General features: G+C 44.8%; 1 protein-coding gene across 1 annotated transcript; it reads right to left on the reverse strand.

The window, feature by feature from the left end:
* Window positions 1-252: 252 nt before the first annotated feature.
* On the reverse strand, window positions 253-17,838 carry LOC126515913 (peptidyl-prolyl cis-trans isomerase A-like). Its single transcript, XM_050165952.1, has 2 exons — window positions 17,611-17,838; window positions 253-957 (listed from the first exon to the last, which is right to left on the reverse strand). The coding sequence occupies exons 1-2, from the start codon at window positions 17,836-17,838 to the stop codon at window positions 454-456; spliced, it is 732 nt and encodes a 243-aa protein (XP_050021909.1). The 3' UTR covers window positions 253-453.
* Between the last annotated feature and the right edge of the window lie 22 nt (window positions 17,839-17,860).

Here is a 17,860-nt window from a genome sequence, read left to right on the forward strand (position 1 = left end):
GGCTCACAACCACCTGTAATAACAATCTGTAATAAGGTCTGGTGCCCATTTCTGGCCTGCAGACATACACACAGACAGAACACTGTATACATAATAAATAAATAAATATTTAAAAAAAGAAAACAAAACAATAACAACAACAACAAAAACAAAAAACCCTTCACCTTTAACCACACTGTGGAACACTTATGCCATTGTTTATACAGTAGGTAATATATATCAAAAAATTCATCCATTTCTTTCAGATTTTTTTCTTACTTAGTTTTTATTCATAATCATAAACTTAACTCTGCAATCCAGCTAGACTTGAAGGGGAATGAGGAAAATATGGAACCCAAAGAACTTCAGTGAGAGCAGAGATTACAGGGTACTGCGAGCAGATGGGGACTGGAGTGCTCTCCTGAGCTACAGAAGGAATGGTCTGGTGGGTAAGAAGCCCGCAAGTCAAAAGAATTAGAGTTGTCCACAGTCGGAAATGGTGATCTTCTTGCTGGTCTTGCCATTCCTGGACCCAAAACGCTCCATGGCCTCCACAATGTTCATGCCTTCTTTCACCTTCCCAAAGACCACATATTTGCCATCCAGCCACTCAGTCTTGGTGGTGCAGATAAAAAACAGGGAACTGTTTGTGTTTGGTCCAGCATTTGCCATGGACAAGATGCCAGGACCTGTATGCTTCAGGATGAAGTTCTTATCCTCAAATTTTTCTCCGTAGATGGATCTGCCGCCAGTGCCATTATGGCGTGTGAAGTCACCACCCTGGCACATGAATCCTGGAATAATCCTGTGAAAGGAAGAACCCTTATATCCAAATCCTTTCCCTCCAGTGCTCAGAGCACGAAAGTTTTCTGCTGTCTTTGGAACTTTGTCTGCAAACAGCTCGAAGGAGACGTGGCCCAAGGGCTCGCCATCGGCCGCGATGTCGAAGAACACAGAACACGGTGGGGTTGACCATGGCTGCAGCAAGCGGCGAGAGGGGACAGTGGCGTCTGCAAAGCGGGCTTCTTTCAGATTTTTAAGTTTGGTGGAGTACACCCTTTTTTTTGGTTTTGTTGTTTTTCTCAAGGCAGGGTTTCCCTGCATAGCCCTGGAACTCTCTCTATAGATCAGGCTGGCCCAGAACTCAGTCACAGTGCTAGGATTAAAGGTGTGTGCCACCATCACCCAGCCTGGAGTACAGATTTTTAAAGTATGTCCTTATGATTCTCTATTTCCTTCTTGTCTGCTGTGATGTTCCCTTTCATCTCTAATTTTATTTAGATCTTTGCTGTCTTTTAGTTGATTTGACTAAGATTTTATCAATCTTACTGATTTTCTCAAAGAACTACCTCTTCTTTGTATTGATTCTTTGGGTTTTGTTGTTTCTATTTCAAAACTGATTTCAGCTCTGAGTTTGAATATTTCTTGCTAATGTTTTTGTTCATATGTTTGTTTATTTTGAGAAAGGGTTTCTCTGTGTAGCTCTGGCTATCCTAGAACTCACTCTGCAGACCAGGCTGACCTTGAACTCATAGGGATCTGCCTTCCTTTACCTCCCAGGTGGTAAGATTACAGACCCGAGCCACCAGCTCGGACTCTACTCTTGACTGGCATCCATTCCTTTGGAGATCCTCTTGTGGTGAGAAGAGTGACTGTTTCTCTTTCCATTTCGCTGGACCAGAACCGTCCATCTCCTAATCTAGTCACATGTGTTAGTAATCAGGCAACTGCACTGGCTGCCCCTGGGGTCCTGACAGAATATGTCCTCAGTTGCAGCCACTTAAAAAGCCCTTTAAAAAGGTGGACCTTGGTCACCTCCCATCTCTCTCTGCATGTCTCTGCTTCTCTGCCTGCCTCTCTGTCTCTCTCTCTCTCTGTCTCTCTGTCTCTCTGTCTCTCTCTCTCTCTCTCTTTCTCTTTTGACTCTCCTGTCCCCAGAGGCTGGTCTCCTTCCTCCCCTCACTCCTTTTCCTGTTCCCTTCGCTATCGTGTGGTGTGACTTCGCAGCGTGTTGTAAAATGATAACAACGTGTTCTCCAGGGACTGCCCCAGGTCACCAGCTCCACCTTTCATCTTCCCCCCCCCCAACACACCCTGGAAGCACCTGACCTACAGACCCTAGCACTTTGGTCTTTTTTTTTTTTTTTGGTTTTTTTTTGGTTTTTCGAGACAGGGTTTCTCTGTAGCTTTGGAGCTTGTCCTGGAACTAGCTCTTGTAGACCAGGCTGGCCTCGAACTCACAGAGATCCACCTGCCTCTGCCTCCCAAGTGGCACTTTGGTCTTAAATGAACTGCATTACTGCAAGTGTATTTCCCTTTAAGTGAATGCATAGGATGGCATTTGGAGGATGGTTCCTAGTAGATAAAGAATAACTGGGCTGGAGTTTGAGGAGCTGTTAGCTCACTGGGAGAAAGACCCTTTGCCTTTGTAGATGCTTCCCTGGCAAATAAGATGGGCCTTGTTGCAGCCCTTAGAGTCGATAGGATGCCAGAAGAGGGTGAGGTTGTTGGCAACACTGTGGCCTGAGACCACAAATCTGTATAACTCTGTGGCCCAGGCAGAAAATTTTCTAAACTCTTATGGTAAATGTGGTAAATGGGGGCTGGAGAGATGGCTTAGTGGTTAAGAGCACTGGCTGTTCTTCCAGAGGACCTGGGTTCAAATCCCAGCATCCATATAATGGCTCACAACCATCTGCAATGAGATCTGGCGTCCTCTTCTGGCCTGAAGGCAGACATGCATATTATATATGTAATAAATAAATAAATCTTAAAGAAATAACGTGGCGAACGGGGTATTGTGGGTCCTTAAGTAGCAGATATTTCTCCTGTAGGTTGTCTGTGTGAATTGAAGCCTCCTGAACTCCAAGGTGAGACCCTGGTTCACATATGAAAAACATAAAATAAAATTAACCAACATAGGAATTGAATCGAGTTTAGAAAGGTTTACCTTTGGTCTCTGGAGAGATGGCTCAGTAGTTAAGGCTCTTCTTGCTAGTCCAGAGGCCCAGGTTTGATTCCGAGCACTCATAGTTACCTGTAACTCCAGGTACAGTTCCAGGGGATCTGACCCTCCCCCACCTTTGGTTTCCACAGACACTGAATGCAAACAGTGCACTTACATATATGCAGGCAAAATACATACATAAAATACAAATAAAAATAAAACTTAAATACATAGAGGAACGTGGCTGGGGCAAGTAGTTCAGTGATGTAGTGGTCGCCTCGCATACATCAGGCCCTGGGCTCAGTCCTTCTGTATGCTGTGAACACCATCAGATAATAAAGAAACTGTCTTAGGCCTGTGCAGGGCAGAATATAGGTAGGCGGGGAAAACTAAACTGAATGCTGGAGAAAGAAGGCGGAGTCAGGAGAAGCCATGTAGCCTAGCCAGAGGCAAATGCTTTACCTGATAAGCCACAGCCTTGTGGCAATACACAGGTTACTGGAGATGGGTTCATTTAAGATATGAGTTAGCCAGAAATACACTTAATCTACTGGCCAAACAATACTGCAAATAATACAGTTTCTGCGTGATTATTTCGGGAGTCTGGGTGGCCAGGGAAACAAACAAGTGGCCTCCTACAACAGTGGGTGGCATATGCATATACGAAGACAGAAAAATGAGGAGTTCTTATATGTAGTCACGATTCTGTGAGTAACCCCAAAGAAGCTTTTCCAGCTTCTCGCCTTCCAGGCACGAGTAGGGTTGGACAGGACTGAATTTGTTGCCCCCTAGTGGTGGTAAAGAGGTATGAATTTGTACTTTAAGCCATATGGGAATTAGATGGTTTTTCTACAATATTTGTTTTATAACAAGTCTTTTTTTTTTTTGAGACAGAGTTTCTCTATGTAGTCTTTACATTCCTGGACTTATTCTGTAGACCAGGACTACATGGAACTCAGAGATCTGCTTCCCTCTGCCTCCTAAATGCTGGGATTGAAAGACTGTGCCACCATGCTGGGCATAACAAGTATTATATCAAAGTTTATGTGTAATCTGGCAATAGTGGTTCATGTGTGTAATTTCAGCACTCAAGAGGCAGAGGCAGGATGACTTCCTTAAGAACCAGGCCAGACTCAGCAACATAGGAAGATCTTGCTTTCGGGATAGGGCTTCTCTGTAGCTTTGGAGCCTATCCTGGAACTAGCTCTTGTAGACCAGGCTGGCAAAGGCAGGCAGAGTTCTATGAGTTTGAGGCCAGCCTGGTCTAGAGAGCGAGTTCCAGGACAGCCAGGGTTACCCAGAGAAACCCTGTCTCGCATCTGGGATAACAGAACCTATAACTGAGAAAATGCTCCACGCCCCATGAGATTGGCCTGTAGAGCATTTTCTTAGTGATTCATGTGGGAAGCCTCAGCCCGCTCTTGGTGGTGAGACCTCTGGGCAGATGGTCTGGGGTTTTATATGAAAGCAGGCTGAACAAGCCATGGAGGGCAAGCCAGTAAGCAGTGTTCCTCCATGGCCTTCCGCTCTGACTTCCCTATTCCTGCCTCGGCTTGTGTTGGGAATGCTCTGTAATGTGGAAGTGTAAGCCCAGTGAACTTTTCCCTTCCCACACAGCATTGGTCATGGTGTTGAATCACAGCCTTAGAAAGCAAACTAAAATCTTATGTCCTTTTGCTTTCGAAAATAGCTTAGGGCAAAGCCAGAGTGAAGTTCCCTAGATCTTGAAGCTCTCCAGCGTATTTGTGGGTTTGTGTGTGTGTGTGTGTGTGTGTGTGTGTGTGTGTGTGTGTATAGCTAAGGGTTCAGCGTGCCCCCTAAACGATCCTTCTGGAAAGCACTACAGCAGTGACTTTATGAGCACACAGACGGGCTGGCAATGCGGCTCACTGAGCAAAGCTGCCTGCAGCCAAGTTTGACAACCTGCGTTCCAGGGATGGGACCCAAATGGTGGAAAAGAGAACCAACAGCTGCAAACTGGCTTCTGACTAAGTACACACATGTACACATACATAAACAGATACATATACACACCACCCCCTTATATCATTCACAACACATATACCATGCACACACCAAACACACCATAGACACCAACACACATATATACACCAACCACACACACACACATATACACCTCCCACAACACATATACCATACACAGCACACACCAAACACACCATAAACACCACACACATACACACTACCCACAGCACATATTCCATACATATAACACATAAACCATACATACCATAGACACCACACACACACACACATATACACCACCCACAACACTTATACCATACATACAACAAATATCCCATATACACCACACACCGAACATACTATACAAACACATATATACATATACACACTCCACACCCCCACACACACTCATAAAACACGTCCCAACACTAAATGAACAAATGTAAAATAACAAGAAGTAGATGTATGTGTAAAAGGGCTGCACAGGGAAGGGCTGGAGGCCCTCGGTGATAGGACGCCTGCCTGAAATCCATGCCCAGTACTGAGAAATCACACGGGAAAGCTCTCAGCCAGAGAGTGGACGTGGTACGCATGGTTTTGTTTCTGGTGTTTTGAGATAGGGTCTTGTTATGTAGCACTGGCTGGCCTTGAACTTGCTGTGATCCTCCTGCCTCTGCCTCCCAAGTGTTGAGCTAATGGGCATGCGATGTCATCCCTGGCTAAAAATTATTTGAACCATTTCAATGTCGTTATGACTTCTGAACTTGAAAACTTCTGGCAAACTATGGTTTCACAATCTCTCCATAGCTAGATGTATTTTGCTGTGATTATCAGAATATTTCTGCACTATTTGGGAACGTCCTACAGAGTTAGTCTATTGTCAACCACAGAACAAGTGTCACTTGATAATTTCGTTGTGCACAAAGCTCCACTACTCCCGCCTGTGGACTGAAGTAAACCACGTCCATACGCTGATTTCAAGGCTGGCTTTCCTTCTTTTATTCCTTTCTTTTTCCCACTTGAGAGACAGGATCTCTCTCCCCATGTAGACATGGCTGGTCTGAAACTCACAGAGATCCTACAGCCTCTGTCACCTGAGTGCTGACATTAAAGACAGTCTCTGGCTCTCTTTCCTAAAGATTTCATTTATTATGTACGCAGTGTTCTGCTTGCACGTGTGCCTGCAAGGCACACGAGGGCACCAGATCTCTCCAGCACCGTTTTCACCTCGGCTGTCCTGGAATGCAGGCCTTGAACCCCTAACTCAGAGATTCACCTGCCTCTTGAGTGCTGGGATCAAGGACATGTTCCACCACCCCTGCCTCTCCTTTAAATCCGTGGTCAGTAATCTGTGATCGCATTTTCAGGTGTGTTTGCCAGGACAAAGGAGACCCGACTGGGCCCAACCCTGCAGGGGCATTTTCTGTTCTGGGCGCTGCCTGAGGAAATAATAAAGTAATTATTATTATTTTGCTTCCTTTTGTTTTTGTTTTGAGACAGGCTCTCTCTTAGCCCTGGCTTTCCTAGAACTCAGTTTGTAGACCAGGCTGGCCTCAAACTCATAGCGACCCTTGTGCCTTTGCCTCCTCAGAGCTGGGATTAAAGACGCACCACCATGGTGGGTTAAAGCTACACATCTTAAACAAAGAATAAGACGGTAAAGAACATTTTTCAAAGTTTTATTTGAGTACAGTGCTCTGCCTGTGTACACCTGCAGGCCAGAAGAGGGCGCCAGATCTCATTACAGATGACTGTGAGCCACCATGCGGTGGCTGCAAATTGATCTGAGGACCTCTGGAAGAGCAGTCAGTGCTCTTAACTGCTGAGCCATCTCTCCAGTAAAGAACATTTACTTGGGGCTGGAGAGTTGGCTTATTGGTAAGAGCACTTGCTCCTTTTGCTGAGGGTTCAGATTCAATTTTTAGTACTCATGTAGTGGCTCTTAACTATCCATACTTCCAGTTCCAAGGTAACTCCAATTCCAAGGAATCTGACACCCTCTTCTGACCTCTGCCTGCACCAAGAACACATGTGGTGCACATGTATACATGTAGGCAAAACACTCAGTAAAATAAAATAATTACGGGCTGGAGAGATGGCTCAGAGGTTAAGAGCACTGGTCTTAACCTCTGGTCTTCCACAGGTCAGTGAGTTCAATTCCCAGCAACTACATGGTGGCTCACAACTATCTGTAATGCGATCTGGTGCCCTCTTCTGGCCTGCAGGGATACATGCAGACATAACACTGTATATATAATAAATAAAAAAAAAAACTTTAAAAAAATAAAATATTTACATAATTAAGTATAAAAACATTTTTAGGGGCAGGATAGATGGCTCAGCAGTTAAGAGCACTATCTGTTCTTCCAGAGGACCCAGGTTCAATTCCTAGCACCCACATGGCAGCTAACAACTGTCTGTAATTCCAAGTTCAGACAAACATGCAGGCAAAACACAAATGCATGTAAAATAATATTAATTATTAATCTTTTTTTTGTTTTTCAAAACAGGGTTTCTTTGTAGCTTTGGAGTCTTTCTTGGAACTAGGTCTTGTAGACCAGGCTGGCCTCAAACTCACAGAGATCCACCTGCCTCTGCCTCCCAAGTGCTGGGATTAAAGGCATGAGCCACCACCGCCCGGCTTTAAAATTTTCTTTTAAAGAACACTGTTTATACTTATCATGTGCCAGGCCCAGCTAAAGATGATTTACAGATGGAAAAACCACTTAATACTCCCAATAGTTCTATGCTGTACTTCTCTCTCTCTCTCTCTCTTTCTCACTTTTAGGTTTTTCAAGGGCCTCACACTGTAGCCCAGAGTGGCCAGAGAGCTCATTTTAAAACCTAGAACTCCGCCTTTAATCCCAGCACTCGGGAGGCAGAGGCAGGCGGATCTCTGTGACTTCGAGGACAGCCTGGTCTACAAGACCTAGTTCCAAGAAAGACTCCAAAGCTACAGAGAAACCCTGTCTCAAAACAAAACAAAACAAAACAAAAAAAGCTTAGAGCTCACGGTGCTTCCTACTTCAGCCTCCAGCCAAGCCGCACGCCTGGCTTACTCGTGTTTTAGAGATGTAAGATAGCAGGGCTGTCCAATAGTGCAGGGTCCCTGCATGTGGCTGAGTAAAATGCAATTCCCTCTGCTTCCTTGATCTGGGAGGAAGGGATTCCTTAGACATGCTGCTGTCTAGAGGAGGTCTGGGCCTGCCTGCCTCTTGCTCCATACTGTTTCTCAGGCCAGTGAAGATTCCTAAGAAGAGAATATGCCTATCTTTTCTCTGGCGTCCCCTCCCAGGACACAGCTAAAATGGCTTCACAGAGCAGGCTCTCAGTCAAGCTTGGTCCTCTTGGGTCTTACCGTGTTCGGCTGACAAAGGTGGTGATATTTTGTTTGTGTTCTGACAAATAAAGCTTCCCTAGATATCAGAGGGCGGAGCTAGCCACTTGTTAACCATAGAGGTCTGGAAGTCTGATTATAGACAGACAGGGATGGGATGGAGACAGGAGCTAGGCTGCTTTTTCACTCTGAGAAGTTGGAGAGGTAAGAGGTGACTATGGCTGGTCCTTTACTTCTCTGATCTTTCAGTTTTTTGTTTTGGGTTTTTTTTTTTGTTTTTGTTTTTTCAAGACAGGGTTTCTCTGTGGCTTTGGAGCCTGTCCTGGAACTAGCTCTTGCAGACCAGGCCGGTCTCGAACTTACAGAGATCCGCCTGCCTCTGCCTTCCAAGTGCTGGAATTAAAGGTGTGCGCCACCACTGCCCGGCTGATCTTTTAGCTTTTACCAAGTTATCTGACTCTGGGTTTTTATTATTAAGACTAGTTAGGATTATGCTTCATCTGGCTCCAAACTTGGGTACCATTTGTAATTGGACGTGTCGCTCCTACCCGACAGTTCCCAAATAACCAGTCAGAGGCTTATTATTATTCATAAGTGTTTGGTTGATGGCTCAGGCATATTACTAGCTAGGTCTTACATTTAAATTAATCCGGGCTGGAGAGATGGCTCAGAGGTTAAGAGCATTGTCTGCTCTTCCAAAGGTCCTGAGTTCAATTCCCAGCAACCACATGGTGGCTCACAACTATCTGTAATGGGGTCTGGTGCCCTCTTCTGGCCTGCAGACATAGACACAGACAGAATATCGTATACATAATAAATAAATAAATGTATATTTCTAAAAAAAAATTAATCCATTTCTGTCAACCATGTATTGCCACGTGGCCATGGTGTTACTTCATTTTCTACAGTCTTGCTTCCTTGGCAGCTGGCTTGTGTCTCCCAGACTCCACCCTTTTTCTCCTGTATTTCTGCTTGGATTTCCTATCTGCCTCTATCCTGCCTTGCCATGACCAAAGCGACTTTTTTTTATTACCCAATGAGAGCAACAGATATTCACAGCATATAGACAGACCATCCCATAGCAGACAAATGCCTCATTCACTTGGTGAACTCCTAGTGGAAATGTCATCTCCTCCGATACAACCTAACCTACTCATTGCAAAATGAATCAATCACCTGACCTCTGTGACACCCCTTTGACATACTATTGCCTACATCTCATTTTGAAATTGTTTCTTTAATATTATTGTGTGTGTGTGTGTGTGTGTGTGTGTGAACTCTAGAGAGTCTCAGCACACTTATAGAGATCTGGGATCAGGCCTGTGCTGCAAATCTGTTTCTTGCCTAGCCATTTCGCCAGTTTTACTTAGCACAAGCTATCCTCAAACGTGTCATGAAGCCAAGGCTACTGTAGAAATCCTTGATCATTGCTTCCACTAACCAACCTACTGAAAACATTCGTTGTTGTAGATTGGGTGTGGGTTCACGCAGTCTATGGAAGAAGACACAGGGCACCTGCAGGATGTATCTACCCTTTCCAGCTGTGGGGGGGCTCACCCTCTCACTGATTGAAATCCTCCTCCTCCTTAGTCAAGGGCCTTTTTAAAAACTTTTCTCTAATTTGCACCTTTAACAAGCTGATTTTCATATCCCCGAAAAATCTTAACTAAGCTTCCAAAGGGACAACGCCAAATGCAAATTCTCGATTAAGGAATATCACAGTGTGCTGAATTTTTCCCAACCAAGTGTTACATAGGCATTGTATCCTTGGGAAACTCTTAGACATGATTCACATGTTTGTTTATTTATTCTTTGATTTTTTTTTTTTTTTTGGTTTTTCGAGACAGGGTTTCTCTGTGGTTTTGGAGCCTGTCCTGGAACTAGCTCTGTAGACCAGGCTGGTCTCGAACTCACAGAGATCTGCCTGCCTCTGCCTCCCGAGTGCTGGGATTAAAGGCGTGCGCCACCACCATCCGGCTGTTCTTTGATTTTTGAGACAGGGTTTCTCTGTAGTTTTTTGGTGCCTATCCTGGAACTAGCTCTTGTAAACCAGGCTGGCCTGGAACTCATGGAGATCCGCCTGCTTCCGCTGGGATTAAAGGCGTGCGCCACCACCATCCGGCTGTTCTTTGATTTTTGAGACAGGGTTTCTCTGTAGTTTTTTGGTGCCTATCCTGGAACTAGCTCTTGTAAACCAGGCTGGCCTGGAACTCATGGAGATCCGCCTGCTTCCGCTGGGATTAAAGGCGTGCGCCGCCGCCGCCACCACCACCTAGCATGATTCAGAAGGTGCTGAAGACAAGGCAGTTTGAGGCTGGAGCATGCTGCAGCTAAGTAGGGATTCTCCCTACAATTTGTGAAATCAATTTGCTTTTTGGATTAGGCAATCTATGCACAGTGTAATGATAATTTATGCAGGCCAGGTGTGGTGGCAATTTTGCAATCCCAGCACCCTGGAGGACCTCTGGGTGGAGGCTTGCCTGGTTACCGAGATAGCTGCTATCTCTAACAAAACAACTCATTGCCCTTCCCCAAATGTGGCAGAGTTCAGTGGTTCAGGACAACAATCCCAGTTATTCAGAAAGCTGAAGCAGAAGAATTAAGTTTAGCAGTTGAACCAGCTTGGGCAACATAGCAAGAGTTTGTCTAAAAAAGATGGAAAAAATTTAGAAAAAAAAATTCCACAAGCAAACCAAAGAGACTTTAAAAACGAGGGCTTCCTCCTGTACACAGATAATAAAAGGACTGGGGAAGAAATCAGAGAATCAACACCCTTCACAATAGCCACAAATAGCATAAAATATCTCAGAGTAACTCTAACCAAACAAGTGAAAGACTTGCATGACAAGAACTTTAAATCTTTGAAGAAAGAAATTGAAGAAGACACAAGAAAATAGAAAGACTTCCCATGCTCTTGGGTAGGCAGAATTAATATAGTAAAAATGGCAATCCTACCGAAAGCAATCTACAGATTCAACGCAATGCCCATCAAAATCCCAGCAAAATTCTTCAAAGACCTCGAAAAAAAAACGGTACTCAACGTTATTTGGAAAAGAAAAAGAAAAAGAAAAAACAGGAGAGCCAAAACAATCCTGTACAATAAAAGAACTTCTGGAGGCATCACAATCCCTGATTTCAAACTCTATTACAGAGCTACAGTACTGAAAACAGCCTGGTACTGGCATAAAAACAGACAGGAGGATCAATCGAACTGAATAGAAGACCCAGATGTCAATCCACACATCTTCAAACACCTGATATTTGATAAAGAAGCAAAAAAAAAATCAAATGGAAGAAAGAAAGCATATTTAACAAGTGGTGCTGGCATAACTGGATATCAACATGTAGAAAAATGAAAATAGACCCATATCTATCACCATGTACAAAACTCAAGTCCAAATGGATCAAAGACCTCAACATAAAGCCAGCCACACTGAACCTTATAGAAGAGAAAGTGGGAAGTACACTTGAATGCATTGGCACAGGGAACCACTTCCTAAATATAACCCCAGCAGCACAGACACTGAGAGAAACAATTAATAAATGGGACCTCCTGAAACTGAAAAGCTTCTGTAAAGCAAAGGACACAGTCAACAAGACAAAACAACAGCCTACAGAATGGGAAAAGATCTTCACTAACCCCACATCAGACAGAGGTCTGATTTCCAAAATATAAGAACTCAAAAATTGGACACCAAAAGATCACATAATCCAATAAAAAAAATGGAGTACAAACCTAAACAGAGAACTCTCAACAGAGCAATCTAAAATGCCTGAAAGACATTTAAGGAAATGTTCAACATTCTCTGTCATCAGAGAATTGCAAATAAAAACAACTCTGAGATTCCATCTAACACCTGTAAGAATGGCCAAGATCAAAAACACTGATGACAACTTATGCTGGAGAGGTTCTGGGGGAAAAGGGAACACTTCTGCATTGCTGGTGGGAATGCAAGCTGATACAACCCCTTTGGATGTCAGTGTAGTGATTTCTCAGAAAATTAGGAAACAACGTTCCTCAAGACCCAGTAATACCACTTTTGGGTATATATCCAAAGGATGCTCAATCGTGCCACAAGGACATGTGCTCAACTATGTTCATAGCAGCTTTATTTGTCATAGCCAGAACCTGAAAACAACCTAAATGTCCATCAATTGAAAAATGGATAAAAAAAATGTGGTACATTTACACAATGGAGTACTACACAGCAGAAAAAATAACAACATCTTGAATTTTGCAGGAAAATGGATGGAACTAGAAAACATCATTTTGAGTGAGGTAACCCAGACACAGAAAGACAGTTATCACATGTACTCACTCATAGGTGGTTTTTAAACATAAAGCAAAGAAAGCCAGCCTACAAACCACAATCCCAGAAAACTTAGACAACAATGAGGACACTAAGAGAGACTTAATAGATCTGATCCACATGGGAAGTAGAAAGTATAAAAAGATCTCCTGAGTAAATTGGGAGTATGCAGGCCTTGAGGGAGGATTGAAGGGGGAAGGGAAGAGGCAGGGAGGGGAGCAGAGAAAAATGTAGAGCTCAATAAATATCAATAAAAAAATTTTATTAAAAAAAATTTAGGGCCTCACTCTGTAGCCTAGCCTGGCTTTGAACCGAAGGAGATCCTCCTGCCTTAGCTTCCCAAGTGCTGGAATTATAGCTGTGTGCTACATACCTATGTCTTTTTGTGTGACAGACAGACTTTTCCTGGGAAGATGAAACACACGTGTCTACTAGCCCCAGATAGGGAGCCCACAACAGATCAAAGTACGGACACCACCAAAGTCCAAGTTGGTGAACTAATGAATTTTATTGGGGTTAACTATCGGGATGTGAGTGAGGGGTTACGTACAGGAGTAGAAATGAGCCACAGACAGCTGTGTTACCCTAGCACAGGCAATAGCTCACCAAAGCTGAAAACCTGGAGCACGGCCCACAGCCTGCAGATGGCTCAGCAGGTTGGAGAGTGTCCCTTCCAGGCTGCTCAGTGGGGCTCTGCTTCCTTCCTCGCCTCTTGGCTTGTCTGAGAGGGACTCTTAGTCTTTATTGCTTATTCTTGTGAGGGAGGGGCCTAGTGAATCTGGTCAGTTTTAGTTATTTCCTGAAGCTATTTTGAGTAGTTAATTTTCTATTTTTAGGAGCTTCCCTGTATGGTGAACTATTTTAATCTAGCAAGAAACTATTACACAATTCTTGGTCTCTCTCATTAGATATTGTGTGTGTGTGTGTGTTTTGGTTTTTGGTGTATGATTTCGTTATGTGCTTCTAGATAGCCTAGAAAGCAAACATTCAGCTTCAGCCTCTCCAGTTCTAGGGTTCCGGGTATGTTTCACCATGTCTATGTCTCACGTGTTCCAGGCCCACCTGAACTACCTATGTAGGTAAGGATAACCTTGAGTTTCTGATTCTCCTGACTCTACCTCCTGAGTGCTAGGATTATAGGCAAAGGCCACCATGAGAGTTGCACTTGCACTGTGCTGGGGATCAAACCCAGGGCTTTGTGTAGTCTAGGCACTCTACCTCCTGAGCGTCGTCTCCAGCACCCCACCTTTTCCCTTCCTTTAGCTACTTTTCTATTGCTATGAAGAGACCAGGACAAGCCGGACAGTGGTGGCGCAAGCCTTAAGCCCAGCACTCCGGAAGCAGAGGCAGGCGGATCTCTGTGAGTTCGAGGCCAGCCTGGTGTACAAGAGCTAGTTCCAGGACAGGAACCAAAAGCTACGGAGAAACCCTGTCTCAAAAATAAAAAGAGAGAGAGAGAGAGAGAGAGAGAGAGAGAGAGAGCAGGACAAAGGCAAATTAGAAAAGGAAACATTGTGTGACCTGTACCACCTGGAACCACGGTTGGGCAAGGGTCTGGGGAGTAAAAAACACACAGATATGTGGGTCGCTCTTGGATCAAGAATGTCAACTTTATTGTGTTCCAGGGCAGAGAGTTCAAGTGCTCTCCTTGACTAGTGGCCATGCCCTAGCTCTCGGAGTTTTCTACTGCAAGCCCACCAGAAACCACTTCCTTGTAACCAGGCACTCATGAGGGTCTCGAGCTCAGAGCAGCTGCAAGCACAGGAAAACAAGTAGTTTACTCCGGCAGGAAGAGGTCATACAAAGTTCAGGGTCTGAGGGTCTGCAGCCCCTAACAGCTCCCCCTTTTCTATATAATTAGACCGGGCCTGTCTTAGGTTGCAGAAGCACAAATTCACACCTTACCTGTCATCAAGAACACTTGCCTCAGCACGCAAGGCCTCTGTTTAGGTTGATTGTGATAGGCTCTTGGCTAACCTCTCTCTAGCTCACTGGTCTTTTCATAACACCCATACTGCGCTCGGAGGAAGCCAGTTTACTTGGGCCAGCATCAATTGCTTAGTAGCAATATTAAATCCCTGCTGCTGCTGCTGCCGCTGCTGCCACCTGTTGTAGAAGCAGAGCACTAAAAACCCTCCAGCTACAGGAGTTCCTAGGGCGAAAGTCCCAGACCAGCTTTTCAGCAAGCCTAGGCTGTAAAGAAGCCCTTAGTTAGAGAATCTATGGAAGTGGGAGGAACAAGAGTCTCATTCATCTCAATGGACACAGTAAATTAAGAAATTGCATGTTCCATCGTCCCTTGAGATAAGAATTCAACGGGCTGACAGTAGCACTAAGGTCTTGACTGGGCCGGGCGTGGCACAGATATGATGGAAGGAAGGGGAGCAACTCACCGTATGCAAATCTCATAAGAAATCTAACCGCTCTTTTTCCCCCCACCCCTGAGACAGGGCTTCACTATAGTTTTAGAGCCTGTCTTGGAACTAGCTCTTTTTTTTTTTTTAATATTTATTTATTATGTATACAACATTATGTCTGTGTGTATGTCTGCAGGCCAGAAGAGGGTACCAGACCTCATTCCAGATGGTTGTGAGCCACCATGTGGTTGCCTGGAATTGAACTCAGGACCTTTGGAAGAGCAGGCAATGCTCTTAACCACTGAGCCATCTCTCCAGCCCCGGAACTAGCTCTTATAGACCAGGCTGGCCTCGAAATCACAGAGATCCACCTGCCTCTGTCTCCCAAGTGCTGGGATTAAAGGCGTGCACCACCACTGCCCTATCAGCTTCTATCTCTTTTTTTTTTTTTTGAGGCATTATCTCACATATCCTAGGATCCTGATCCTCTTGCCTTACCTTAGCTCCACAGAACTAGGATTCTCAATTGCTAACACGGGTTGCTGTGCAGTTTACTGCTTTCTTCTTTTGTCTCAGACTCTTGACTGGCTGGGATTACAGAGTGCTTACTATCTGATTTCCAGATTTTTTTCTTTTGCTTTTGTTTTTCAAGACAGGGTTTCTCTGTGTAGCCCTGGTTGTCCTGGAACTCGCTCTGTAGATCAGGCTGGCTTTGAATTCAGGGAGATCCATCTGCCTCTGCTGGGATTAAAGGTGTGCCTCCAAACATGGCTGGTTTCCAGATCTTTTAATGATCATTTAGGTTGTTCCTAAAATTTTGAATTTTTAGAAATTTTGGTGGTGCACGTCTTTAATGCCAGTACTTTGGAGACAAACTCAGGGGGAATCCTTGTAAACTCAAGGCCAGCCTGATAAACAGTGAGTTCCAGTGTAGCCAGGGCTACATAGTGAGATTCTGTCTCAAAACAAAATAGCCAGGCGGTTTTAATCCCAGCCCTTGAGAGGCATAAGGATTTCTGTGAGTTAGGAGCAGCTTGGTCTACAAAGCCAGTTCCAGGACAGCCAGAGCTAAACAGTGAAACCTGTCTCGAAAACTAATAAAATTTTAAAAAGCAAAATAAAAAATTGATATGCAAATACTATTCTGACAGCAGTATTATTTTAACAAAAAAAATAAGTTTTTTTTTTTTTTTTTCGAGACAGGGTTTCTCTGTAGCTTTGGAACCTATCCTGGAACTAGCTCTTGTAGACCAGGCTGGCCTCAAACTCACAGAGATCCACCTGCCTTGGCCTCCCGAGTGCTGGGATTAAAGGCCTGTACCACTACCGCCTGGCTTAAACAAAATTTTATGTGTATGAATGCTTTGCTTGTTATGATTATGCACCAGATGTGTCTCCATTGATCTTGGAGTTCAGATGAGGTCGTCAGATTACCTGGAACTGGAGTCAGAGATGGTTGTGAGCCCCCAGGTGGGCACTAAAACTGACCCTGTGTCCTCTATAGAGCAGCCATCTCTCCGGTCTCCTGTATTCCATTAAAATATTTATTTGTAGCCGGGCGGTGGTGGCGCACGCCTTTAATCCCAGCACTCGGGAGGCAGAGGCAGGCAGATCTCTGTGAGTTTGAGGCCAGCCCGGTCTACAAGAGCTAGTTCCAGGACAGGAACCAAAAGCTACAGAGAAACCCTGTTTCGAAAATCCAAAAATAAATAAATAAATAAAATAAAATATTTATTTGTATGAATGTTTTGTCTGCATGTATGTACACCACGTACATATTGGTGCCCATGGAGGCCAGAAGAGGGCATTGGATCCTACGGCACTGGAGTTACAGATGGTTGTTAGCTGCCATGTGAGTGCTAGGAATTGAACTTAAGTCCTCTGGGCGAGCAGTCAGCGCTCTTAATCGCTGAGCCATCTTTCCAAATTCCCCTTGAATTTCATATTTGTAGTTGCCCTTACAAAACGTGTCCAGGCTTTTAAACACTCTAAATCATTTCATGTAATCAAGAAGCAATTTGTTTCATAGATTTCGATTTTAAAGATCAGAAGGTCTGACCCTGAACTGCCTTACTCACGGAATGTTCTTCGTCTACTGCTCTCATTTGTGAGACCCAACCTTACTCCCCCGCACCGCGGTGTAGCTCTGGGACTGGAGATTTACTCAGGGACATCCAGACTAAGCAATCGCTCTGTCATTAATCTACATCCTCAGACTTTATTTGTGGCAGGCAGATACAGTCATTTTCTTTACAAGACGAGGGAGAAAGCCAGGCTGACTGCAATTCCAGAATGCGTTGCTCTACAGCAAATAGGATCATGAACTCGAGGTTAGCTGGGCTGCACCGAGAGGTCAAAAAAAAAAAAAAAAAAAAAAAAAAAAAAGTGAGAAATTGCTTCCAGCTTTAAGCTGTAGCCGTGTGTTAGTGTTGAGACAAACTAGGGCCACGGGGTTCAGGCTAAAAGCCCATCTTCTTTCATGTCAAACGTCACAATCTACAAATCTTAGTAAGGTCTAAGGAACAGCAAGCTGAGGCACGACTAAGTGAAAACCGAGAGAGTAAGGGACCGAGACAGATGATGCTTTCTGGAGAGAAGGTGGAGGGCCAGATGCCAGGGCAGGCGGAAGCACGCCCTCCCCAGTGAAAGTGGGGCCCAGCGAGGGGCCGGCCGGGCGAATCTCGGTTCCCACACCCGCGGATTCCAGGCCTTGACTCGAGATCCGCTCTCCAGCTCAGAGCCCTGGCACCGCCCACAGCGGGAGGCTGGGTCGTACCATTCTGCCTCCGAGGGGTAGAAGCGTGACGGCGCCGGGTCCCGGGGGGCCGAAGGCGAGTTAATTATCCCTAAGATGGCAGCACACACGAGGACATCATTGTGAGATCGATCCGTTTTCCTCCTGCCTCCCGGGATTCTCTGCATCCTCGGGAAGGGCTGGGAGCCC

This window comes from Alexandromys fortis, unplaced genomic scaffold, assembly GCF_014885135.2.
Source record: "Alexandromys fortis isolate MF-2015 unplaced genomic scaffold, M_Fortis_MF-2015_v1.1 scaffold_146, whole genome shotgun sequence".
In the NCBI taxonomy this organism is placed as follows: Eukaryota; Metazoa; Chordata; class Mammalia; order Rodentia; family Cricetidae; genus Alexandromys; species Alexandromys fortis.

Bases quoted from the DNA above. Each gene is read 5' to 3' on its own strand.
- LOC126515913 (XM_050165952.1), bottom strand. From the start codon at position 17,838: ATGCAGAGAATCCCGGGAGGCAGGAGGAAAACGGATCGATCTCACAAT. The intron at 958-17,610 runs GTGTGGGAACCG...CGCTTGCTGCAG, and splicing joins TCAAGGCCTGGAATCCGCGG to CCATGGTCAACCCCACCGTG.